The following is a 23,162-nucleotide window of genomic DNA, read 5'->3' as shown; positions in this document are numbered from 1 at the left end:
CATGGAATGGTGGCTTTGTTCCCCTTCGTGTTTAGCTCCTGGCTGCATCTGGGGTCCTTCTCTGGCTGTGCTGAGCCTCCAGCAGCAGAATCCCGAGGACCACCAGGATCAAGGCAGCCACGCCCATGCGGGTCAGATTCTCCACCGTGTAATCTCTGGGGTCCGAGGCTAGGAATGAGGACAGAGAGGTTGCAGAGGTCAGGGTGGACCCAAATCCCCCATATCCTGCATGTCCACCCAGGGGACCTGCTTCCCCAGACAGGACCCCACCCCTCCACACCAGAACCATCACTGGGACTTCCTCCTATTCACCACTGCTGGGGTCTGAGGTGTTTTGGGGTGGACTCACAGTGCCAGCTGCTTCTGCAGGAAGACCGAAGCAGATGGAAGGAACCTGAAACCCCCGACCAGCCTGTCCTCTGCTCTGTGTCTCTATCCCTCAGCCTGTCACTATGTAGTTTTTGTACAGTTCCGGAACCAGCCCTTCTCTGCACTAGGGGGCTTTCCTCTGCTCTCTTCACTGGATTCCTTCAGCCTCCTTGTTCTCTTTCATTTCAGAAATTCCTTCTGAGTCACTTGGGATAGATTCTGGCTGTACCCCACAGCTCAGGGTTGCAGAGAAAAATGGCCTCCAGCACAGAAATCATCATGTCCTCGCATGTTCTCTATTCTCTCTGGGACACAAGACCTCCTGGATACATGTCCTTGCAGATGACAGTTCCCATTTATTCAGTAGCTGAGGACCAGCAGCATCCATGGACGAGGGGCTGGTGCCAGGGGCTCCTGACTGTCAGGAGCACAGAAGGGATGATGTCTGGGGCCGGGTCCCTGTCTCTCCATGTCAACCAGCTCCCTTCCCTCAGGGTCTGCACTTTATTCTGTACTTACAGTATCCCTCCTTGGCTATGTTCATTAACTCATTCTTCATGTACTTACAGATACCCACAGTGCCAGACACACACACACACACACACACACACACACACACACACACAGAGAGAGAGAGAGAGGGAGAGAGAGATCTGTGTGCACACATCTAAAACAGGCATATAAATATGTAACCACAAAAGGTGATGGTCAGTCACTGGGTCATAGGAACACCGTTATTGCCTGCATGCAGTGTGGATCGAGATGGGAAGAAGAGCTACATAAGTAAATAAACAAATAAATAATAAATAAATGAACAAAAAAATAAATGAGACTCATTGAAAACGTGCTAAGACTGGGGAGTGCCCAGAGCTTGTGCCCCACAAGGACCGGGTGAATGCAGTCTAACCCCAATGCACACAGGAGAAGGAGGACTGGTTTCTGAGTCTGGCGTCCCTGTCACCTGAGTTCCCTTCATCATCATCTGCAGGTGCTGCTCTAGAAGGTGTGAGAAGCAGACACAGGAACACTGGACCAGCGTCCACACAAAAAGGAGAGAGGACACCAGTGCACATGGACACAGGGTGCAGCCTCCCTGGGGACTCCCGTGACCCAGGCTTGGCCCCTCCTGGGTCTCAGGTGTGCACCGAGGGGCATGTAGGCCCCCAGGTGAACATGACAGGTCAGCAGAGCTGTGCCCGCAGGTGGGGAGGCTTCTGTCCAGGAGAGTGTCCCATGAGGCTGACACCACCATCAGATTCTGCTATGGAGGGACAGGAGGTGAGTGGGAGGTGCTGTCTTCTCACGATTGTCCTCACTCACCCCCCACGTAGCCCCTACTCCTTACTCTGCTGAGACTGCAGGATGGGGGACCCGGGTGCACACTGTGGATCTTCCCAACCTCTCCAGGGCAGGACCCTCCTCTGTGGAGCCCCCGTGACCCCCATGTTTGTTACTGTGTCAGGCTTTCCTGAGACGTGTGTCCTGAGCTGACAGAGCTCAGACAGGACAGGGTCAGGGCCCCTCACCTGAGACCAGCAGCTCCAGGGGGTCACTGGGGTGTGACAACAGGTAGGGGGAGCTGCTGATGGAGCTGTAGCACCTGTAGGTCCCCCCGTGGGCTGAGGTCACAGGACTCATGGGGAATTCAGCCTGGTGCTGCCCAGCTCGAAACTTTGATCTAAGACGCAGGGGGGGATGGGCTGCCCCCTCCTTGGACAGAAGGAAAGTGTCCACAGAGCTCCGTGACTGACACAGCAGGGTCACATTCTCTCCTGGGGCCACCATGGGTCCCGGCTGCACCGAGAGGGAGGGGGTGTAGGGCAGCTGTCCTAGGGAGAGAAAGGGCGGGTGAGCGGCTGTCCAGACCTTGCCCTGCAGAGTCTGTCTGTGTCCTCCAAGTCTGTCCCTTCCCATCCCCCTTCTCTCTCTGTCTCTCTCTCCGGGGACCCCACACACATGGTGCCAGTCACCACCACCTGGGGGTCCCCTGACAGGACCTGTGCAGAATCTGGGGTCCAGACTGACGCTGTGGGATCTCACCCGAGAGCAGGATGTCCAGGGGGTCACTGGGGGCCGACCACTCGGAGGAGAGGGTGTGTCCACCGTAGCACGTGTACCAGCCCCCATGGGAGGGTCTCACAGGACCCAGGGGGAAGTCTGCCCCAGAGAGCCCAGCCGGTAGCTGCCGGCCAATCCGCCGTAGAAGGTCAGGTGCCCCCTCCTTGGACAGAGCGAATCTGTCGTAGCCGACATCAGAGCGACACTGGAGGGTCAGGCTCTGTCCAGAGGTCATTACAGAGCCCTGCTGGGTCAGGAGGGAGGGCTTCCCCGACACACCTGGGAGAGACCAGCCGTGGAAGTCAGGGGCTGCTTCTCCCCAAACCTCCCTTCTCCCATCCTGATCCCGGGTCTCACTGTCCATCACTCCCAATGACTCTGACCTGTGAGTCCCCGTGGTCCCCTCACCCACCCTCTCATTGGGGTTCCCCTGGGAGCAGAGTCCCCGTTAACTGTCTGGTGCCTCAGAACACGGATGGGGCAACAGTCAGACTTTCTCACCTGAGACCAGCAGCTCCAGGGGGTCACTGGGGTCCGACCACACCTGGGAGGTGTTGCTGTAATAGCCGTAGCATCTGAACGACCACCTGAGGCTGGGGGTCACGGGGCCCACAGGGAACAGGGCCTGGGTCCCCCCACGGGGGTCTCTCTGGGAGTCCAGGGTCCAGGAGGGCTGGCGCTCTCCTTCCTTCATCAGGACAAACCTGTGGGATCCTGTCCGTGAGGCACACTGGAGGGTCACGTTCCCTCCCGAGGTCACGACAGGGCTGGGCAGGGCTGAGAGGCTGGGTTTGCCCTGGGATCCTAGGAGAGGAGGAGGGGCTGGTGTTAAATGGAGCTCAGACCCCCCACATTATCCCCAGGCTGGGCTGTGCGAGGGAGACCCCTGAGAGCCCACCCCCTTCTGAGGGCAGAGCCTGGGGCTGGGACCCTGAGTGGGCTCGCACCTGTCACCACCACCAGCTCCAGGGGGTCACTGGGCTCTGACCAGCCAGTGGGACTGAGGTAGTTACAGCGATATCTTCCTGCATATCCATCTGTCATGTACGTGATGGAGAACTTGGCCTTGTCCCCGGGCTCCAGTGGCTTCTGTCTGTCCCAGGCACTTGACTCTCCCTCTTTATGCAGGCGGTACTCCTGGGCCTCCAGGCTCCCCTGACACCAGATGGTCACAAATGTCCCCCAGGGGATCGCAAAGCCTGGCTCAGCCCAGATGGTGGGTCTGGGGAGGGTCCCTGGAAGGAAGCAGAGGCTGGAACACAGACCTTCCCCACCCCCTGGTCCCAGCTCAGCCCCAAACCCCCAGACATTCCCCTCGGTCAGTCCAGAGGTGCTTTTCTCCATCCCCTACTGCCTGGTGGGTGACCCCTGTCCCCATTTGGAGGGACTGGGACCTCTGGTGACAGACTCACCTGCCTGCGCTCGGGTCCTGGGGTCCACACTCAGCCCTGGAAGAGAGTCCCTGTGAGAGGTTTGCCCTGAATCCTAGCAGATCCCCTCCTCCCGTGAGCCTTCTGAGCCTGGGGCCTCTGACAGACCAGGGTTTGGCTGTGGGGCGGGTCCCTCCCAGACCAGGGAGTCCCCTCCCCTCCTCAGATCTCACCGAGACAGAACAGGGCCGTGAGGGTGGGGGTCATGGCGTCTCCTCTCTCTGGTTCAGGCTGTGCAGACGGAGGCCCCACTGTGACTGTGGGACAGACAAAACCACAGGGTGTGGCCACATGGAGGCCTGTCCTGCCTGTCACATGGTTGTCACGTCTGCAGTCCCACAGGAAGGGGAACAGCCCCTACCCCAGCCCAGCCTGGCTCTGGTGTCCATGACGGTGCAGCGGGTGGACCCCATGGCTTCCTGAGGTGCCGCATCCAGGTGAGGAGACCAGGGCAGGTCCTTCCCTCCCAGAGCCTGCCCCATGGGTCGCCTTCTTCCTCAGCACATCCGGGGTCCCCTCCATGGAGAGGGTCCCCAGACCCCAGGAATGCTGCAAAGAATGCGGTTCCTGCTGCCCTGCAGAGGTCATGTCAGCACCGACACACCTGTGACACATCTGCTCGGCTCAGGATGAAATCATGGTGGCAATGAGGCTAGAGGAGGAATAGGGGCAAATACGGAAGGAAACACAGCCCCTCTCCTGGCCCTGGAGCATGGGCTTTCTTTCTGCACAGCCTGGTGGACTTCTCTATTTTCCTCTGAGTCTGTCCACTTTCCCTTCCAGGGGGCACACCTCTGAGTCCCCTGCTGGCTCCTCTGTCCCTTGATCCAGGGGCAGAGACATCCTTCCCACACTGTGGTCCTTTCTGAGAGCTGTAGGGGGCAGTTCATGGGTGAGTGCTGTGATTTGGGGAAGAAAGCTGATTCTCGTGTGAATACTACTGCCGTGTCCACTGCCCTGGTGACCTTGTGCACATCACCAGGTAGCATGCTGTCCTGAACCCCACTCAAAGTGGTTGTGGGGTCAGGGGGACCTGCCTCGTGGTTGTGATCAGTCATTGACAGTTTCCTGACCTGATTAAGAGGGGTGTGGCTGAGACACAAGAGGTCCATGTGTCAGACCCCACAATCAGGGTGGACCAGAGATGCCTGTCCCCGAGAGACCCTGTGCATCCCTACAGATGAGAAATGCTACTGGTGATGTTTCTGAAATGGTTTACAATAGCGTTTTGCAGGAAATAAGAAACAAGAGTTTCTGGAATTGAGACGGACCCCAGCAGAACAGAGACGAAAGCTGAGTGACCAGCAGAGCCTGGGATCCAGCTGAGGGTGCTCAAATATGATTTCTGCCTCTGTGTGGCCAGAAGAGTTGCCACATTCTCACAGGCAGGAAGGGTGTCGAGTTTCTGGGTGACTGTGGAATCAGCGTGACCCTCCACCATGTGTGGGGTGGGTGCTGGCATGTCTCTGCCCTCTGACCCAGCCCAGAGGTCAGCCTGAGCCACATCCCCTCTGTGTGTGTGTGGAATGGTTCTGTCCCGTGGACCCACCCTCCACTGGCGTCTGCCCATGGGTGGGTGTGCAGTTCCCATGGGAGCCATCCCTGATGGACGCATCCCTGCTCAGACGTTAAGTTCGGAGAGAGGATGCTACAGGGCAGGGTGACAGGGACCATCCACCCCTTACAGTCCTGAAATCAGGGCAGCTCTGGAAGCAACTGTCTCTGGAACTCAGGGGTGTGGGAGGTGAGTGTCCAACAGGAGTGGACATCAGAGAGTGACCCCGATATGTAAGCAGTGTTATGGAAGACTGTGTGCAGAGTGGTCCGTCATCGTCCAGGCCGTGGAGCAGCAGGAATGTGGGAAACTCATTTTGCACTAAGAACGTGAAATATTGAAGGGAAGAGACAAGATGGTGGGAGAGTGGGGGGCCCCGTCTCATCCGGTCCCTTGAATTTAGCTACATAACTATCAATCCATTCTGCACACCATGAATTCAACCTGAGATCCAAGCAAAAAACATACCTGGAACTCTACAAGTAGAGAAGTGAGCGCTTTTTGCAAGGTGGGATGTCCAGAGACGTGAATCTGAGGGGAGAAACCAAAGACAAATGGAGGGGGGGCAGGAGCCTCCATGTGTCCTCCACCAAAAAGTGTTATAGCCCCGAGGGCAAAATATGAACCCTTAGAAATCTCCTCCAGTGAGAGATATGGCTGCCTGAAAGGGGCTCTTGGGATGAAACAGGCAGACTTCTAGGTGGGTCAGTGTGGTCTCTGGATCCCAGGAGCCTCAAAAATAACGTAGTGCCTGAGCTGGTAGAGTTCCCAAGGAGTGGAGCAGGGAAACTGGTTATGGTCAGTGAGCCTGGGGGGGTGGGGAGAGGACTCTCAGCTTGATTCACCATAAACCCCGAGCTGTGCCAACTGGGGGGACTGCTCTCAGCCTGGGCACCCTGCAGAGGACTGGGACATGGGGACATTCCACCATCCTCCGGGATGGGCAAAATGGGTCCACTCCCAACTGGGCAACAGCTCTGAGGGTGACAGCCCAGTAAAGGACAGTACAGCGCCAACCTCTGCCTTCCCCAAGGAGGAGCAGAACTTGTGTGCTCCATACGGTGACTGCTCTCAGTTCCGGTACCCTACAAAGGGCAGTATCGTGGGACCCTCGACGTTCTCCAGAAGGATCACTGTGGGCGTGCACTGCAGGAGTCTGCTGAGTTTGGCACACATAAAAGTCAGGACCTTTTATCCCAGGGGGTTCACTAAAGGGAGGGGACCACAGTCTTTTCAGCTCTGGGCTGCAGATCGGGGCACAGCCATTTTTATTTTGATCCTCTAAAGAGCCACAGAAAGCCTTCAGGGGAAAAAAGGCACACAGAGGACCAGCTTACCCTGAGCCTAGCCCACTGGCAAGGGGCAGTGAATTCCCACCCCGGCGAGGACATCTGAGAAGCAAGGGAGTTGAGGAAAATTGGAAGGGGAGGTGAACCATGAGAGACTGTGGACTCTGAAAAACAACCTGAGGGTTTTGAAGGGGCGGGGGTGGGAGGTTGGGGGAACCAGGTGGTGGGTATTAGGGAGGGCACGGATTGCATGGAGCACTGGGTGTGGTGCAAAAACAATGAATACTGTTACACTGAAAAGAAATAAAAATTAAAAAAAAAAACATAGCCAACATGTAGTACTATATATTGGCTAAGTGGACATAATAAAAATAAATAAATAAGTAAGTCCTTGATACAACAGAATGCAAGTACTTGTTTCATCTATGAGAAGACAGCTGAAGGGCAGAACGCGAAACTGGAAGACAATGCTGAGGACGCTTTGTCGGGTGCAAAACAGACAGACTGAGAGGAAAGCATGCAGATAGCTGGAGAACAGGAGGGACACTGGGTACTGTGAGTTCCAGAAGGAGAAGAGTGGGGAGGGTGTCAGGCAACAGTTGCATTGGCCAATAGTCAGGTGTTTTACAGATGGAGACAAAACAGGCAGGTGCTGGTGTTCATGGAAGTGTCCAGGAAATCTATGTTTCCATATCTTCTGGCGGAGTGAAGGAAGTTGATGGAAGCTGACTTTTGAGCAGAAGAAAAATAGAGATTTGGGGAAAACACACGTAAGGAATGATGAGTGAAGAATGCTTACTCATCCATGGGATTGTGAAGGGAGAAAGGCAAAAGGGTCAGCAGGGCCCACATTCCCAAGTCCAAGGAGACTCTGGGCACCAGAACAAGGGGCACATTGGTGGGTGATTCAGTGACGTGTCTGACTCTTGGTTTTGGTTCAGATCATGATCTCAGTGACTTGAGATTGAGCCCTGTGTCGGTGAACATGCCCAGAGGTGAGTCAGGTTGAGACTCTCTCCCTTCCCCTCTGCTTCACCATCGTCCCCTCCCCCTACTCTCTCTCTCTATCTCTCTCAAATAAATAAAATAAATGGTTAAAATAGAAGGAGGGGTCACTGGGTGGCTCAGTCCATTAAACATCCAACTCATAATCTTGGCTCAGGTCTTGATCTCAGGTTCGTGTTACAGGACCTGTGTTGGGCTCCATGCTGGGCCTGGAGTCTACTTAGAAACAAAAGGGGAAAAGTAAAATAGGAGAAGGCATACAAGCATGTTGGGGCCACCAGTGAGGTGTGCCAGTAGCTGGATCACACTCACATGTGAAGGACAGTGTATCCATGACTCCTACCTGGGCACACAGTGCCTTCATGGAGGTACTTGATATTGGCCATGATGGGTGTATTTACAGTAAAGAAAAGGTGAAATGCCATGAAGGACAACTTTTTAAAAATGGATTATTTCTTAGAGTCAGTGTAGCAGCTCACCACCAGGCTGTCCCTTCAAACACCCCTGAGTTCCCTCAAGCGGATGGTATTTCTGGAAAACTCTGCCAGGTCTCATCAGACAAACAGAGAAGAGCTCTATGAGTCCAGAGAGGGTTTAGGGAATGGTCTTCCATCATCTGTTTCCAAGTAGACCCTATTTTTACCCCATCTATTCAGTGATTCAAAACCAGATTTTGTGTTCTGTAAGGAACAGAAGTACACTTCAAAGGATGTGGTTAACAAAAAGGAGAATGTGTATATATAGAGAGAGGTGGACCAGCCTGTGAGGGCGTGTGTAGGTGTGGGTCCACACCTGGAACATGAATGCAGTCTCATGTCATGGGAGTGAGAAAGGCAGGGACCAGTCAGGGATAATCAATATTGGTAGAGAGGAAATTACCAGCTTAATGGCACAGAAGTCCTCTACAAGCAAGAAATGTTCTCTCCACACATTTCCTACATGCAAACCATTTTTACTCCTCCAGACGTTCTCAACACACGGTTCCTTCAGTGTGATGCTGCAGATCTTCTTCCAGAATTTACCCCACTCAGTGGTGAGGATCTACCTTGCTGAATGGTCAGTCTTCTCTCTTAGATTTATCTCCTGGCTGCATCTTGGGGTCTTCTGTGACTGCGGTGCTTGAAAGAGCAGCACCCAAGAACCATCAGGATCACAGCAGACATGCCCATCTGGATGAGATTCTCCACTGTGTAATCCTGGCTGTTTGAGGCTAGAGATTGCAGTGGTCAGGGCAGACTGAAATCACCCAGGGATCCCTGCATGTCCACTGGGGTCAACAGCACCTTTGACAGGATGTGACCCTCTGACCCCAGGCACATAACCCACAATTCCTCCTCACTCACCTCTCTTGGAGTCTGACTTGTTTTGTGATTGTCTGAGGGTATCAGCTACACCGGAGAGTCAGATATAGAGCCTGTGGTTGAGGAGACATAGGAATGCCTAAGTATTCCTTCCCCTCATCTAGAGGGAGTTCCTGAAACTAACTAATACCATCTCAATCCCTTGAGGTGAGCATCTCCAGCGTCTCACCTTCCATCTAATGAGGAGGCAAAAATAAACATGTGAGGCTTCATTTTGTCCTGAGAATCAGGAAGGTGGAGGAGTGAAAAGCAGGGTCTGCCTGTTCATACCCGCACATCAGCCAACTCCTTCTGGTCCCTGACTTGGGATTATATATTTCCACAGCACGTGCTATTCTTCAATCTGGGCATTTTTATTTTAAAGAGTGACATGGTGGGGTCTCTGCAATCTGTCTAGGAGGAGGGATTACCACAATTAACATAAATCCCATTACTCATTCAGTTTGCCATCTAGATAGAGTGATTGGTAGGAAATGAACAAAAAGAGCTGTAGTCTACACTCCTGAGGCAGAAGGACGTAGTGTGCTATTACCCACCTATCCCTGGTGTGGACTGTGAGCATGAGATCCTCCTGAGGCCACAGTCTCATCCCTTATGCTTGAAGAAGGCATGCCAGTGGGAGGGGGCTAGCTCCTGCCCTTACCTGTCACCACCAGGGACAGAAGGTCACCCTGCTGTGGCCAGCTATTCCTGCTCTGATATACACACTGGTATCACCCGGAATCATGTGAGTTCATGGATGCAAAGGAGAAACTGGCCTTGGTGCTGGAATCCTGGGAGGTCTTCATGAAGAAGGTTTCAGAGACCCTCTCTTTATACAGAGTGTAGACATCAGCCTGCAGTGTCACCTGTCCCCCGATGGTCACAGGGCTCCCCTTGGTGGCCATGGGGCTGAGATCAGCCCAGATGAAGGGTTTGGGGAGGCCCCTAGAAAGGAATCAGAGGGAGAGTTGTAAGGGTGCCCTTCTCCTCTCATTTCCACACTTGTAACCCCAAGGGCCCTCCCACGTTGGTCATTATCAGCCCCGCTCTTCTGTGTCCCCCAGCTGCCGAGTGGGGTTCTTGGGCTGAAGGAAGTTTTCTGGGGAGGGCCTACCCATCTGTGCCTTGTCCCACAGGGTCTGACACATCCTGAAAGTGTCATACATATGACTACTACAATGTAAAGGTTTGAGGATACAGTCATTTAGATGTTTTATGGTTCCTACATTTTACTTGAAGAGGTAAAATACTAATTCTAACTTGACTGTGTTACATTAGGTATGCACATGATAATATCTAGATTACCATGTAACAGCACCCAAGAGGTATAGTTAAAACTCCAATAAGGATATTCAATTGGATTCCTGAAAAGATTTCTTAAAGCCAAGAAAAGGCAGATAATGAAAATAGTAGGACAAACAAAAGAGGGGAGAAGCAAAAATAAAACGGTGATCTAATAACAACTCCTCAGTATTTACATTATATGTAAGCGGTCTAAACACAACACTTAAAAGAGAAAGATTGTAGGATGGGTTCAAGAAAAACAACTATAGCGCAAAGAACCAAGATGCCCTTCAACGGATGAATGGATAAGGAAGATGTGGTCCATATACACTATGGAGTATTATGCCTCCATCAGAAAGGATGAATACCCAACTTTTGTAGCAACATGGACAGGACTGGAAGAGATTATGCTGAGTGAAATAAGTCAAACAGAGAGAGTCAAGTATCATATGGTTTCACTTATTTGTGGAGCATAACAAATAATATAGAGGACAAGGGTAGATGGAGAGGAGAAGGGAGTTGAGGGAAATTGGAAGGGGAGGTGAACCATGAGAGACTACAGACTCTGAAAAACAACCTGAGGGTTTTGAAGGGGCGGGGGGTGGGAGGTTGGGGGAACCAGGTGGTGGGTATTAGGGAGGGCACAGATTGCATGGAGCACTGGGTGTGGTGAAAAAACAATGAATACTGTTATGGTGAAAATAAATTTTAAAAAAAATGTGAAAAAAAAGAAAAAAAAAAGAAAGTACTGCAGGAAAGGAAAAATAGAATCCAAATATTTTTGTTACAGCAAAATATACATTACCTTTTCAAAATGATGTAAATAATGAATATACAAATTAAATTTGGATAAATGAACTGAAATGAAAGCTGCACCATGGATATTTTACATTTCTGTAGGCATTTGTATATGTATACATTTATATAGGCATTTTTTAGGCTATTACCAAAATGTCAAAATATTTTGTATGAAGTAATCTATATATTATTTACCCTCTTGCAAAATCATTCTAAAATATGCACTCTAAATATAAAAGATGACAAATAAAATAAATATTTTATCTGGGAAAAAAAAAAGAAAAACAACTCTAAGCAAGACTCTACTATTTGTGTCTATAAGAAATTCACTTCAAATGTAATGATGTAAATAGGTTAAAAGTAAAAGAATGAACAATGTGGATGAACCTCAAAAACACTATGCTAAGTAAAAAAAAAAATTCAGACAGAGACGTCACATCTTGTGTGACTCCATTTATGTGACCTGAATAGGCAAATCCAAGAGACAGGAATTGGAGCAGAGATTGACAGGGGCTGATGGCAAAAGCACATGTGAGTAATTATGTAATGGGTAGGGGCTCTCCATTGGGATATTAAGAATGTTCTAGAAATGGATAGCGGTGATGATTGTCTAACTTGGTAATGTAGTTCATGCCACTGAATTATATATCTTAGTAATGGGTAAAATGGTAAATTTTATGTTCTGTATATTCAACCACATTAAGAAAAGTAGGAGAGGGGTGGCTGGGTGGCTCAGTGGGTTAAAGCCTCTGCATTTGGCTCAGGTCATGATCCCAGGGTCCTGGGATTGAGCCCCATATCAAGCCCCATATCAGGCTCTCTGCACAGCAGGGAGCCTGTTTCCCTTCCTTTCTCTCTCTGCCTGCCTCTCTGCCTACTTGCGATCTCTGTCTGTCAAATAAATTAATTAAATCTTTTTAAAAAACATGAATTACCCTATCTTTAAAAAAATAAATTAAATAACAAAGTAGGAGAAAGAAAAATGTACAACACAAACACTAATCCAAGGAATATTGAAGTCATTGAATTAGCTTCCAACTGCTGCTGTCACAAATGACCACAAACTTGGTGTCTTTAAACAATATAAATAGATTATCTTAAAATTCTGGAGTCAGAAGTACAAATAGAGTCTAACAGGTATAAAGTCAAGGAATAGGGAAACATTCATTTACATCATCTTCATTCACAACCAGAATTCTAAATGCAATTGACTTCTAAATATTGACCATGTACATAGTGAATCTGGAAAACTCCTTTTCATTTTTGGTTTTTTTTTTTTAATTTAGTTTTTTTTTTTTTTTAGTGTTCCAAGATTCATTGTTTATGCACCACACCCGGTGCGCCATGCAATTAATGCCCTCCTTAGTACCCACCACCAGGCTTACCTAACCCCCCATCTCCTCCCCTCCAAAACCCTCAGTTTGTTTCTGGGAGTCCACAGTCTCTCATGGTTCATCTCCTCCTCTCCTTTTCAATTTGGGCAATTCATCTTTATATTATTTTTTATTTTATTTATTTTTAATATAAATTCAATTAGTCAAGGTATAGTACATCATTAGTTTTTTATACAATGTTCAGTGATTCATTAGTTATGTTCAAAACTGTGAAATTTTGGGGCAATACAAGTATTATTCTACCCATTTCAGTGCTTATCCTTTTTTTTTGTTTCATTTAATTAGTTGGTACCTCCAATTACGAATTGATTGCTGTGCTGAATGCAAATGCTCAAAAGAAACATACTTGGATCATTCCCCATCACAGAGGGAAGGAATTTAAGTTCTCACATTCATATTATTTATATATGCATATATACATATATTTTTTATATTTATATATAATTTTTTTATTATGTCATGTTGGTCACTGTACAGTACTTCATTTGTTTTTGATAGAGTGTTCCATGATTCATTGTTTGCATATACATACAGTCCTGTGCTCGCTGCAACACATGCTGTCCTCAATACCCATCACCAGGCTAACCCATTACCCCAAACCCCTACCCTCTGAAACCCTCAGTTTGTTTCCCAGAGTCCAGAGTCTCTCATGGTTTATCTCACCCTCTGATTCCCACCACCACCTTTATTTTCCTCTTCCTTCTCCTAACGTCCTCCATGCTATCCTTTATGTTCCTCATATCAGTGAAACCATATGATAATTGCCTTTCTCTGCTTGACTTATTTCACTCAGCATAATCCCCTCCAGTCCCATCCATGCTTATGTAACTGGTAGGTATTCATCCTTTCTGATGGCTGAGTAATATTCCATTGTGTATATGAACCACATCTTCTTAATCCATTCCTCTGTTGAAGGGCATCTCAGTTCCTTCCTCAGTTTGGCTATTGTGAATATCGATGCTATGAACATTGGGGTGCATATGGCCCTTCTTCTCACTACATCTGTATCTTCAGGGTAAATACCCTGTAGTGCAATTGCTGGGTGGTAGGGTAGCTCTATTTTTAACTTTTTTGGGAACCTCCATACTGTTTTCCAAAGTGGTTGCACCAGCTTGCATTCCCACCTATGGTGTAAGGGGGTTCCCACCTTAAAAGATGATATCCAGATACTAATTGCTAATCATGCCTTCACAAATGGAAGAAAACACCTTTTTATTTCTGCTGAGTTTTTGTTTTCATTATGAAATGCTGGTGTGTTTTATCAAAAGCTTTGTCTGCATCTGCTAAAATTATTTCTTATGTTTTAATTCTTCTTATTCCATAGGGGCTTTTTTCTTTTCTTTTTTTAAATTTCTTTTCAGTGTAACAGTATTCATTGTTTTTGCACCACCCCCAGTGCTCCATGCAATCCGTGCCCTCCCTAACACCCACCACCTGGTTCCCCCAACCTCCCACCCCCCGCCCCTTCAAAACCCTCAGGTTGTTTTTCAGAGTCCATAGTCTCTCATGGCTCACCTCCCCTCCCAATTTCCCTCAACTCCCTTCTCCTCTCCATCTACCCTTGTCCTCTATATTATTTGTTATGCTCCACAAATAAGTGAAACCATATGATACTTGACTCTCTCTGTTTGACTTATTTCACTCAGCATAATCTCTTCCAGTCCCATCCATGTCGCTGCAAAAGTTGGGTATTCATCCTTTCTGATGGAGGCATAATACTCCATAGTGTATATGAACCACATCTTCCTTATCCATTCATCCATTGAAGGGCATCTTGGTTCTTTCCACAGTTTGGCGACCGTGGCCATTGCTGCTATAAACATTGGGGTACAGATGGCTCTTCTTTTCACTCCATCTGTATCTTTGGGGTCAATACCCAGTAGTGCAATTGTAGGGTCATAGGGAAGCTCTATTTTTAATTTCTTGAGGAATCCACACTGTTCTCCAAAGTAGCTGCACCAACTTGCATTCCCACCAACCGTGTAAGAGGGTTCCCCTTTCTCCACATCCTCTCCAACACACGTTGTTTCCTGTCTTGCTAATCTTGGCCATTCTAACTGGTGTAAGGTGATATCTCAATGTGGTTTTAATTTGAATCTCCCTGATGGCTAGTGATGATGAACATTTTTTCATGTGTCTGATAGCCATTTGTATGTCTTCATTGGAGAAGTGTCTGTTCATGCCTTCTGCCCATTTTTTAATATGATTGTCTGTTTTGTGTGCGTTGAGTTTGAGGAGTTCTTTATAGATCCTGGATATCAACCGTTTGTCTGTATTGTCATTTGCAAATATCTTCTCCCATTCCGTGGGTTTCCTCTTTGTTTTGTTGACTGTTTCCTTTGCTGTGCAGAAGCTTTGATCTTGATGAAGTCCCAAAAGTTCATTTTCACTTTTGTTTCCTTTGCCTTTGGGGACATATCTTGAAAGAAGTTGCTGTGGCTGATATCAAAGAGGTTACTCCCTATGTTCTCCTCGAGGATTCTGATGGATTCCTGTCTCACGTTGAGGTCTTTTATCCATTTCGAGTTTATCTTTGTGTATGGTGTAAGAGAATGGTCGAGTTTCATTCTTCTGCATATAGCTGTCCAGTTTTCCCAGCACCATTTATTGAAGAGACTGTCTTTTTTCCACTGGATATTTTTTCCTGTTTTGTCGAAGATGATTTGACCATAGAGTTGAGGGTCCATATCTGGGCTCTCTACTCTGTTCCACTGGTCTATGTGTCTGTTTTTATGCCAGTACCATGCTATCTTGGTGATCACAGCTTTGTAGTAAAGCTTGAAATCAGGTAACGTGATGCCGCCAGTTTTATTTTTGTCTTTCAACATTTCCTTAGCAATTCGGTGTCTCTTCTGATTCCATACAAATTTTAGGATTATTTGCTCCAGCTCTTTGAAAAATACCGGTGGAATTTTGATTGGAATGGCATTAAAAATATAGATTGCTCTAGGCAGTATAGACATTTTAACAATGTTTATTCTTCCGATCCAAGAGCATGGAATGGTCTTCCATCTTTTTGTGTCTTCTTCAATTCCATAGGGTTTTTAAAAAATTTTATTTTATCTTTTCAGTGTTCCAAGATTCATTGTTTATGTACAACACCCAGTGCTAAGTTTTTAATTATAGTTGACATATATTAGTCCAACATAATGAGCCAACATTTATATACATTATGCAGTGCTCACTATAAGATGTGCAGTTATCATGTATCATACAAAAAATTATTACAATATAATGGATTATATTCCCTAAGCTGTATTTTACACCCCTGGGGAACCTTTATTATGTAACTGGAAGTTTGTACACCTGTTCACCCATCTCCCGATCTCCCTCCCCTCTGGTTTGTGAGAAGGTCATTTTTAACTTATACTGATAATGTATTGCATTATATTGGTTGAGTTTTAAAATTTTCAGCTACTCTGCCTTCCCCTCCCTCCAAATCCAGTGCCGTCATCATGTAATGTCCTTTTTATACATTGCTGACTCTCATCTGTGAACGTTTTGTTTAGAGATTCACATCGGAGTTTATGTGAGGGAACTTTCTGTGCCTTTCCAGTCTGGAATTCCCATGCCTGGTAGTGGTTTCTATTTCTTCTTAGCCTGATACAATACTGCTTCTTTTTTATTCTCAGGAAGGGCACGTATAGTTTCATTGTGTGTATGCATGTGTGTGTTTGAGTGTATGCGTGTGTGTGAGTGTTTGCATGTATGTGTGTGCATGTGAATATGCATGTGTGCATGTATGCATTCTATTCATGCAGGTACGAGAGTGTGTGTGTTTCCTAAGGGCATCAGTGTTTGGAGGAAATTGCCAATGAAGCTTCCTCAACAGACACAAATATAACAAAATGATTATCGCGCCATGCCATTAGCTCACACTTCCATGCCATACTGTATCTGCCTTTTTTGTATGTGGTGAGAACATTTAGATCTACTCTCTTTGCAACATTCAAGAATAGGATACGGTGTTATGAGCTGTGGTCATGATGTGGTACATGAGATCCCCAGAACTTGTGGTCTTATAACTGTAGAGACCTTGTTCATCTTCTACCTATAATCCTGACCAACACCTCCCCATTTCCACACTGCAGCCCCGCCAGCCACCCCTCTGCTCTCCATTTCTCTGTTTCCACATACTTCAGTTGGGGGATGGTTTGATCACAGTCAATGCATTCAATGTATTCATAAGGTGATACATATTTACTACTTTTCCATCATTTTAGTAGCTTCTATTTTGAGAATTTTATCCATTTCATCTACATTGTCTCATATATCAGCATAAAAGAGTTAAAAATGTTCCATTCTAAATTTAAAGTCTGTAGGAAAAAAAAAATAAAGTCTGTAGGATGGGACGCCATCCTCATAATGCTAATGGTACCTCCTCCCCCTCTCTCTCTCTCCTCTTGCTTTCGTGGCTGGGATTTATAAATGTGACCATTGCTTACAAAAAGGAGCACTTTCAGCTTCATTGATTTTTCTCTATTTTTAAATTTGTCCTCATTACTAGCTAGGTCTTGTCTTTACTTTTGTTTGAATAACTTGCTATTCTCTTTCCAAATTCTGGATAGAATAGGTTCTGTCATTAATTATTTTGGGCTTTTCTGTTCTAATCGATGGCGTCTCGGTTCTTCTTTTCCCATTTCAGCGGTTTGATGTGTAGCATTTACACTGTCCTTCAGTGTAACATTCTCTCGTTTCCTTTTGGATTTTCTCATTCCATTCATGGGTAATTGGGAAGCCTGTTGCTTTGATTTCCAAAGCGTAGGGGTATTACTATCTTTGATGGCAGAATCAGTGACTCCCAGAGGGTCCCAGCAGTTCTTACTGGTCCATGTGAGGAGTCCAGGCTGGCTGGGGTCGTCATTAGGTGGCCCCCACTGTGGGTGGTTCCTGTGCCTTCCAAGGTCCCTGTGGTCCCCCTCCCCAGAGTGTGGGGTCTGGGCCCCTCCTGGGCTAGTGGATGGCCAGAGCAGCATACACGCTGGGCTCTGCTGGGGGTTCCCCTGGTTGGGAAGGAGGGGATGCACCTGTCTCCTGTCTGAGGGTCAAGCAGTTCAGCTGGGCGTAGGTCACATCCTGGGGAGTGTCAGATGCAGCAACCTGCAGTGGGGAAGAGAGGGGAGGCTTGTGATTGAGGAGGGGGAGTCTGGAGGCTTGGAGAAGAAGGGACCCACCTGACAGTCCAGCTGTCCGTCTTCCTCTGCTTGTCTGTCCTTCGAGTCCAACAGTCCCTCCGACACGGGGGAAGGAGACGTGGCCAGTCCCCACCTGAGTCTTGATCTTGACCGGCTCACCTGGGCGTACGTTGTTCCCTGGGGGTCTTCATCTTGTGTGTTCTGCTGCGGACAGACAGTGAGGGGGAGGTTTGTCTCCTTGATTCCCCTCGACCACCTCAGACAATTTTCCCCATGGTTGCCAGAGCGAAGCTTCAGAACTTTCCTGCCCATTAGGTCACTTTCCTGGTGAACTCTCCAGGGGCTTCCCGAGCCTTGGGGAGTGTGGTTCTTACTCTGGCTCTGGTTCTCTTCCAGACAGTGTTTCTTGCTCATTTGGTTGCAGCTGCATGGGCCATGCTCCTGATAAAGCATGTTGCTGCCTCAGGACCTTTGCACCTGCTGCTCCCTCCCCTTGTTTTATTTTCCTTGGCCACATGTTGCCCTCAAGGATGCTGCCCACTTCTGTGCATATTGTCTACCACCCACAAGGCAAGCTCACAGAGGGTGGGTCAGATTTGCTCAGAGCTATGCCGGCAGCACTAGGTGGGGCCTGGCACTAGGTGGGCTCCCTATGTCTTTTGCTGGTTGAATGAATGAAGGGGCTTAGTGACCAGTGGGAGAATCATTTCTTCATGCTACCTCCTGAGACGTGGGCATGCACCCCAACAACCAAAAGTCAGACAGTGTTTGGGGAGCCACACAAGGGGAGCACAGAGGAGGCCCCATGAGGTCACAGTGGACTGACCAAGGGTGCCCAAGGAGCGTGAGGGCCTCTGAGGGACACTACTGAGACTGGGTGGTGTGAGGACAAGGAAGTGTCCACTGGATCAGTTTGGCACCACAAGGGCCCTGGGGTCTGCACGAGAGCGGGGGTCTCACCCGATGGTCCAGCTCCACCCCCTCCTCAGGCTGAATGTCTTGCATGGCCGCGTCTGCTGGGACAGAATGGGGTGTGTCTCTTGGCAAGGTCCCCTGAGCCCTCCTCTCAGCGCTACAGACCCCGCCCTGCTCCCAGATAGGGCATCTGCCATCCCGAGGATTCCGCAGTGGGCTGAGGGGCATGTGGGAATTCAGTCCTCAACCCCTACCCAAGACCCTCCCAGCCCAACCCAGGGCGGCCCCCTTCCTCTCACAGAGGCTCTCCTCCTGGGCGGCAGCGGCTGGGCTGGAGCTGGGGAGGAGACAAGGTGTTAGGGGGGCATAGTGGGGGCAGGTGGGTGGGAGTCTGGGGGACTGCGGGCAGGAGTTACCTGTCGTGCAGGCCTCTGTCCTTGGGCTCCGGGTCTGTAGGCCCTGAAGGACGTTGGGGATCAGTCTCCCTCTGGGCTGGGAGGGTACGACCCCCACCCCTCCGCCAACCATGTGATTGCAGGGAAAGGCGCCCTTCACACATACTGTTTGTGTGTTTCTCCATCTCCCCAGTTTCAATGGAGGGAAGTACCTTCAACTGGCTCGTGGGGGCTGACCTGGGGGTTTCTTTCTAGATTCTCTGAGTTGAGATTCTGCACAGGTGTCCTTCTATGCTGGCCTTTCCCACCACTCTGGTTTCTCTCTGGCCGCTGCCCTGAGCCCACCCTCTCGGCCCACGGGGCAGCCACTGCCCCTGGGACCTGTCACCCCCTTCCCTTCTCACCTGGCTTCCTGCCTTTGACCCGACGCCGGTGTCGGACCAGGAGGAAGACGAGGAGACCGAGCAGCAGGACGAAGGCCACCGAGGCCCCGATGAGGACGTACAGGTACCAGTGGGGACCTCGGGCAGGAGCTGCACCATGAACGAGCCAGTGATGCCATTTACCTGAGCGCCTACTGTGTGCCCGGCACCTGCTCGGTTCTGTGCACTCAGCTCTGACCCCGTCAACGATCACCCAGCAGACGACTGCTGCCCCTCCCGCCCACTCCACAGATAGAAAACTGAGGCACAGAGAGGTCATTCACCTGTCTCAGGTCGCCCAGCGTGGAGGCGGCAGGGCTGGGACTGGAACCCAACTGTGGGTTCCCTGTGTTCTCCTCATGCTGTCCCCTGTGAGGACACCAGCTCAGGGCTCTGGGCGCCTCATCTGGGGCCCGGCCTGTCCCAGCATCTTCTTCTGGAGCGGAGGGTCCTTCCAGATTCCCCTTATTACCTGAATGCCCCCAGCCATTGTCATCCCTCCCCTCCCCCTACAATGTCACTGTCTTTGCTGCAAAGGGACAGAACTCCCCGTAGATCACGACCTGGGGGTCTTCCCCGTGAGCCCTCCTCTCCCAGGACCGGAGTCATGGTTTGCTGGGAAATCTACTCTGGTCCATGACTCTCTCCTTTACACTTGGGGAAACTGAGGCCCACATAGGGGAGGGGCATGTGCCAGCCAGCACCTCCAGAGGACCCTGAACTGAGGGGGCAGCTCAGAGCTCCCCATGGACCCACCCACCAAGGCTGACAGAGACCCTCACCCTCAGAGCCTCCTGGGGTCAGTAAGGGTGAGGTGCGGGGCCTGCCGTGCTCCCCACTGCATCTGGCTGCTCCTCTCCCACTGGGCACCCCCGCCCCCCACAAGCCTCAGAGCCCCGGAGCCCTTTCATCCCCCTGGCATCTCTGAGAGCCTAGAAGAAAATCCCCTGGACAGCGGCCCCTGTGACTCACCATCTGCTGAGCCTGGCCCTGTGGTCGGGGGGCCGGGGTCCATAGAGGGTCCTGGGGAAAATACAGGGGTGTGGGGGGTGATGGAGCTTCCCCTGAGACCCTGTCTCTGCTCACACATTTCCTCCTCATGTGCCCTGACCCCCAAGCTCCTCCACTGGGACAATGGAGCTGTGTGTGGTGGTGCTGTGGGCTGTGGTGCTGTGGGCAAGGAACGGGCAAGGGTGGGAAGACTCTGTTTCCCTCCTGCACTGTGCGGGGTGGACCCCTCTGCGGACTCTCCCTTGGAGCCCCTCACTCCCATCCTAGACCAGAGACCTCCTGGACACAGGGCCCTGAAGACATGTTGGGACACAGAGGGGACAGGGTCAGCGACCCTCACCTGAGACCAGGAGCTCCAGGGGGTTACTGGGGTGGGACAACAGGTAGGGGGAGCTGCTGACGGAGCTGTAGCACCTGTAGGTCCCCCTGTGGGCTGAGGTCACAGGACTCATGGGGAATTCAGCCTGGTGCTGCCCAGCTCGGTACTGTGCTCTAAGACGCAGGGGGGAATCGGCTGCCCCCTCCTTGTAGAGAAGGAAAGTGTCCACAGAGCTCCGTGACTGACACAGCAGGGTCACATTCTCTCCTGGGGCCACCATGGGTCCCGGCTGCACCGAGAGGGAGGGGGTGTAGGGCAGCTGTCCTAGAGAGAGGAAGGGCGGGTGAGGGGCTGTCCAGCCCTTGTTCAGAACTGAGTCTGTCTGTGTCCTCCGAGTCTGTCCCTTCCCATCCCCTGTCTCTCTCTGTCTCTCTCTCCCTGGGGACCCCACACCCCTGGTCCTGGCCACCACCTGGGGCTCCCCTGGCAGGACCTGTGCAGAGTCTGGGGTCCTCACTGATGCCGTGAGCCCTTACCTGCAAGCAGGATGTCCAGGGGGTCACTGGGGGCCGACCACTTGGAGGAGAGGGTGTGTCCACCGTAGCAGGTGTACCGGCCCCCGTGGGAGGGTCTCATAGGACCCAGGGGGAAGTCTGCCCCAGAGAGTCCAGCCTGTAGCTGCCGGCCAATCCGCCGTACAAGGTCAGGTGCCCCCTCCTTGGACAGAGTGAATCTGTCGTAGCGGACATCAGAGCGACACTGGAGGGTCAGGCTCTGTCCAGAGGTCATTACAGAGCCCTGCTGGGTCAGGAGGGAGGGCTTCCCCGACACACCTGGGAGAGACCAGCCATGGAAGTCAGGGGCTGCTTCTCTTCAAACCTCCCTTCTCCCATCCTGATCCCGGGTCTCACTGTCCATCACCCCCAATGACTCTGACCTGTGAGTCCCCGTGGTCCCCTCACCCACCCTCTCATTGGGGTTCCCCTGGGAGCAGAGTCCCCGTTAACTGTCTGGTGCCTCAAAACACGGATGGGGCAACAGTCAGACTTTCTCACCTGAGACCAGCAGCTCCAGGGGATCACTGGGGTCCGACCACACCTGGGGGGTGTTGCTGTAATAGCCGTAGCATCTGAACGACCACCTGAGGCTGGGGGTCACGGGGCCCACAGGGAACAGGGCCTGGGTCCCCCCACGGGGGTCTCTCTGGGAGTCCAGGGTCCAGGAGGGCTGGCGCTCTCCTTCCTTCATCAGGACAAACCTGTGGGATCCTGTCCGTGAGGCACACTGGAGGGTCACGTTCCCTCCCGAGGTCACGACAGGGCTGGGCAGGGCTGAGAGCCTGGGTTTGCCCTGGGATCCTAGGAGAGGAGGAGGGGCTGGTGTTAAATGGAGCTCAGACCCCCCACATTATCCCCAGGCTGGGCTGTGTGAGGGAGACCCCTGAGAGCCCACCCCCTTCCTGAGGGCAGAGCCTGGGGCTGGGACCCTGAGTGGGCTCGCACCTGTCACCAACACCAGCTCCAGGGGGTCACTGGGCTCTGACCAGCCAGTGGGACTGAGGTAGTTACAGCGATATCTTCCTGGATATCTATCTGTCATGTACGTGATGGTGAACTTGGCCTTGTCCCTGGGCTCCAGTGGCTTCTGTGTGTCCCAGGCACTTGACTCTCCCTCTTTATGCAGGCGGTACTCCTGGGCCTCCAGGCTCCCCTGACACCAGATGGTCACAGATGTCCCCCAGGGCATCACAGAGCCTGGCTCAGCCCAGATGGTGGGTTTGTGGAGGGTCCCTGGAAGGAAGCAGAGGCTGGAACACAGACCTTCCCCACCCCCTGGTCCCAGCTCAGCCCCAAACCCCCAGACATTCCCCTCGGTCAGTCCAGAGGTGCTTTTCTCCATCCCCTACTGCCTGGTGGGTGACCCCTGTCCCCATTTGGAGGGACTGGGACCTCTGGTGACAGACTCACCTGCCTGCGCTCGGGTCCTGGGGTCCACACTCAGCCCTGGAAGAGAGTCCCTGTGAGAGGTGTGCCCCGAATCCTAGCAGATCCCCTCCTCCCGTGAGCCTTCTGAGCCTGGGGCCTCTGACAGACCAGGGTTTGGCTGTGGGGCGGGTCCCTCCCAGACCAGGGAGTCCCCTCCCCTCCTCAGATCTCACCGAGACAGAACAGGGCCGTGAGGGTGGGGGTCATGGCGTCTCCTCTCTCTGGTTCCGACTGTGCAGACGGAGGGCCCACTGTGACCGCAGGACAGACAGACACACACAGTGTGGGTGTCTTGGAGGCCAGCCCTTGGAGGCCAGCCCTCCGCATCACGGGTTTGTCACGTCAGCTGCCCCACAGGAAGGGGAACAGCCTGGCTGTCATTTCCCCAGGGCTGAGGCTGGGGCAGGCAATGGCTTTGCAGATGTTTCTGACCACGTCTGAGGCTCCTCCCGACC

General features: G+C 51.0%; 1 protein-coding gene across 1 annotated transcript; it reads right to left on the bottom strand.

Annotated features, from left to right (window-relative positions):
• Positions 1-31: 31 nt before the first annotated feature.
• LOC308358442 (immunoglobulin superfamily member 1-like) lies at positions 32-22,914 on the bottom strand (the record flags this gene model as incomplete). The annotated part of the gene is given in 19 exon segments (XM_080828621.1): positions 32-225; positions 316-363; positions 1,896-2,198; positions 2,410-2,706; positions 2,929-3,231; positions 3,375-3,662; positions 3,840-3,887; positions 3,890-3,956; positions 9,826-9,994; positions 17,504-17,625; positions 18,621-18,673; positions 19,375-19,503; positions 20,365-20,415; positions 20,744-21,046; positions 21,259-21,555; positions 21,778-22,080; positions 22,225-22,512; positions 22,690-22,725; positions 22,881-22,914. Coding segments are annotated over 19 exon segments (3,333 nt in total).
• Positions 22,915-23,162: the final 248 nt, after the last annotated feature.

Source organism: Martes martes, assembly GCF_963455335.1.
Source record: "Martes martes genome assembly, chromosome: 17".
Taxonomy (NCBI): Eukaryota; Metazoa; Chordata; class Mammalia; order Carnivora; family Mustelidae; genus Martes; species Martes martes.
Note: the sequence above shows the minus strand (reverse complement) of the source record. Positions and strands in the feature narration are given on the sequence as shown.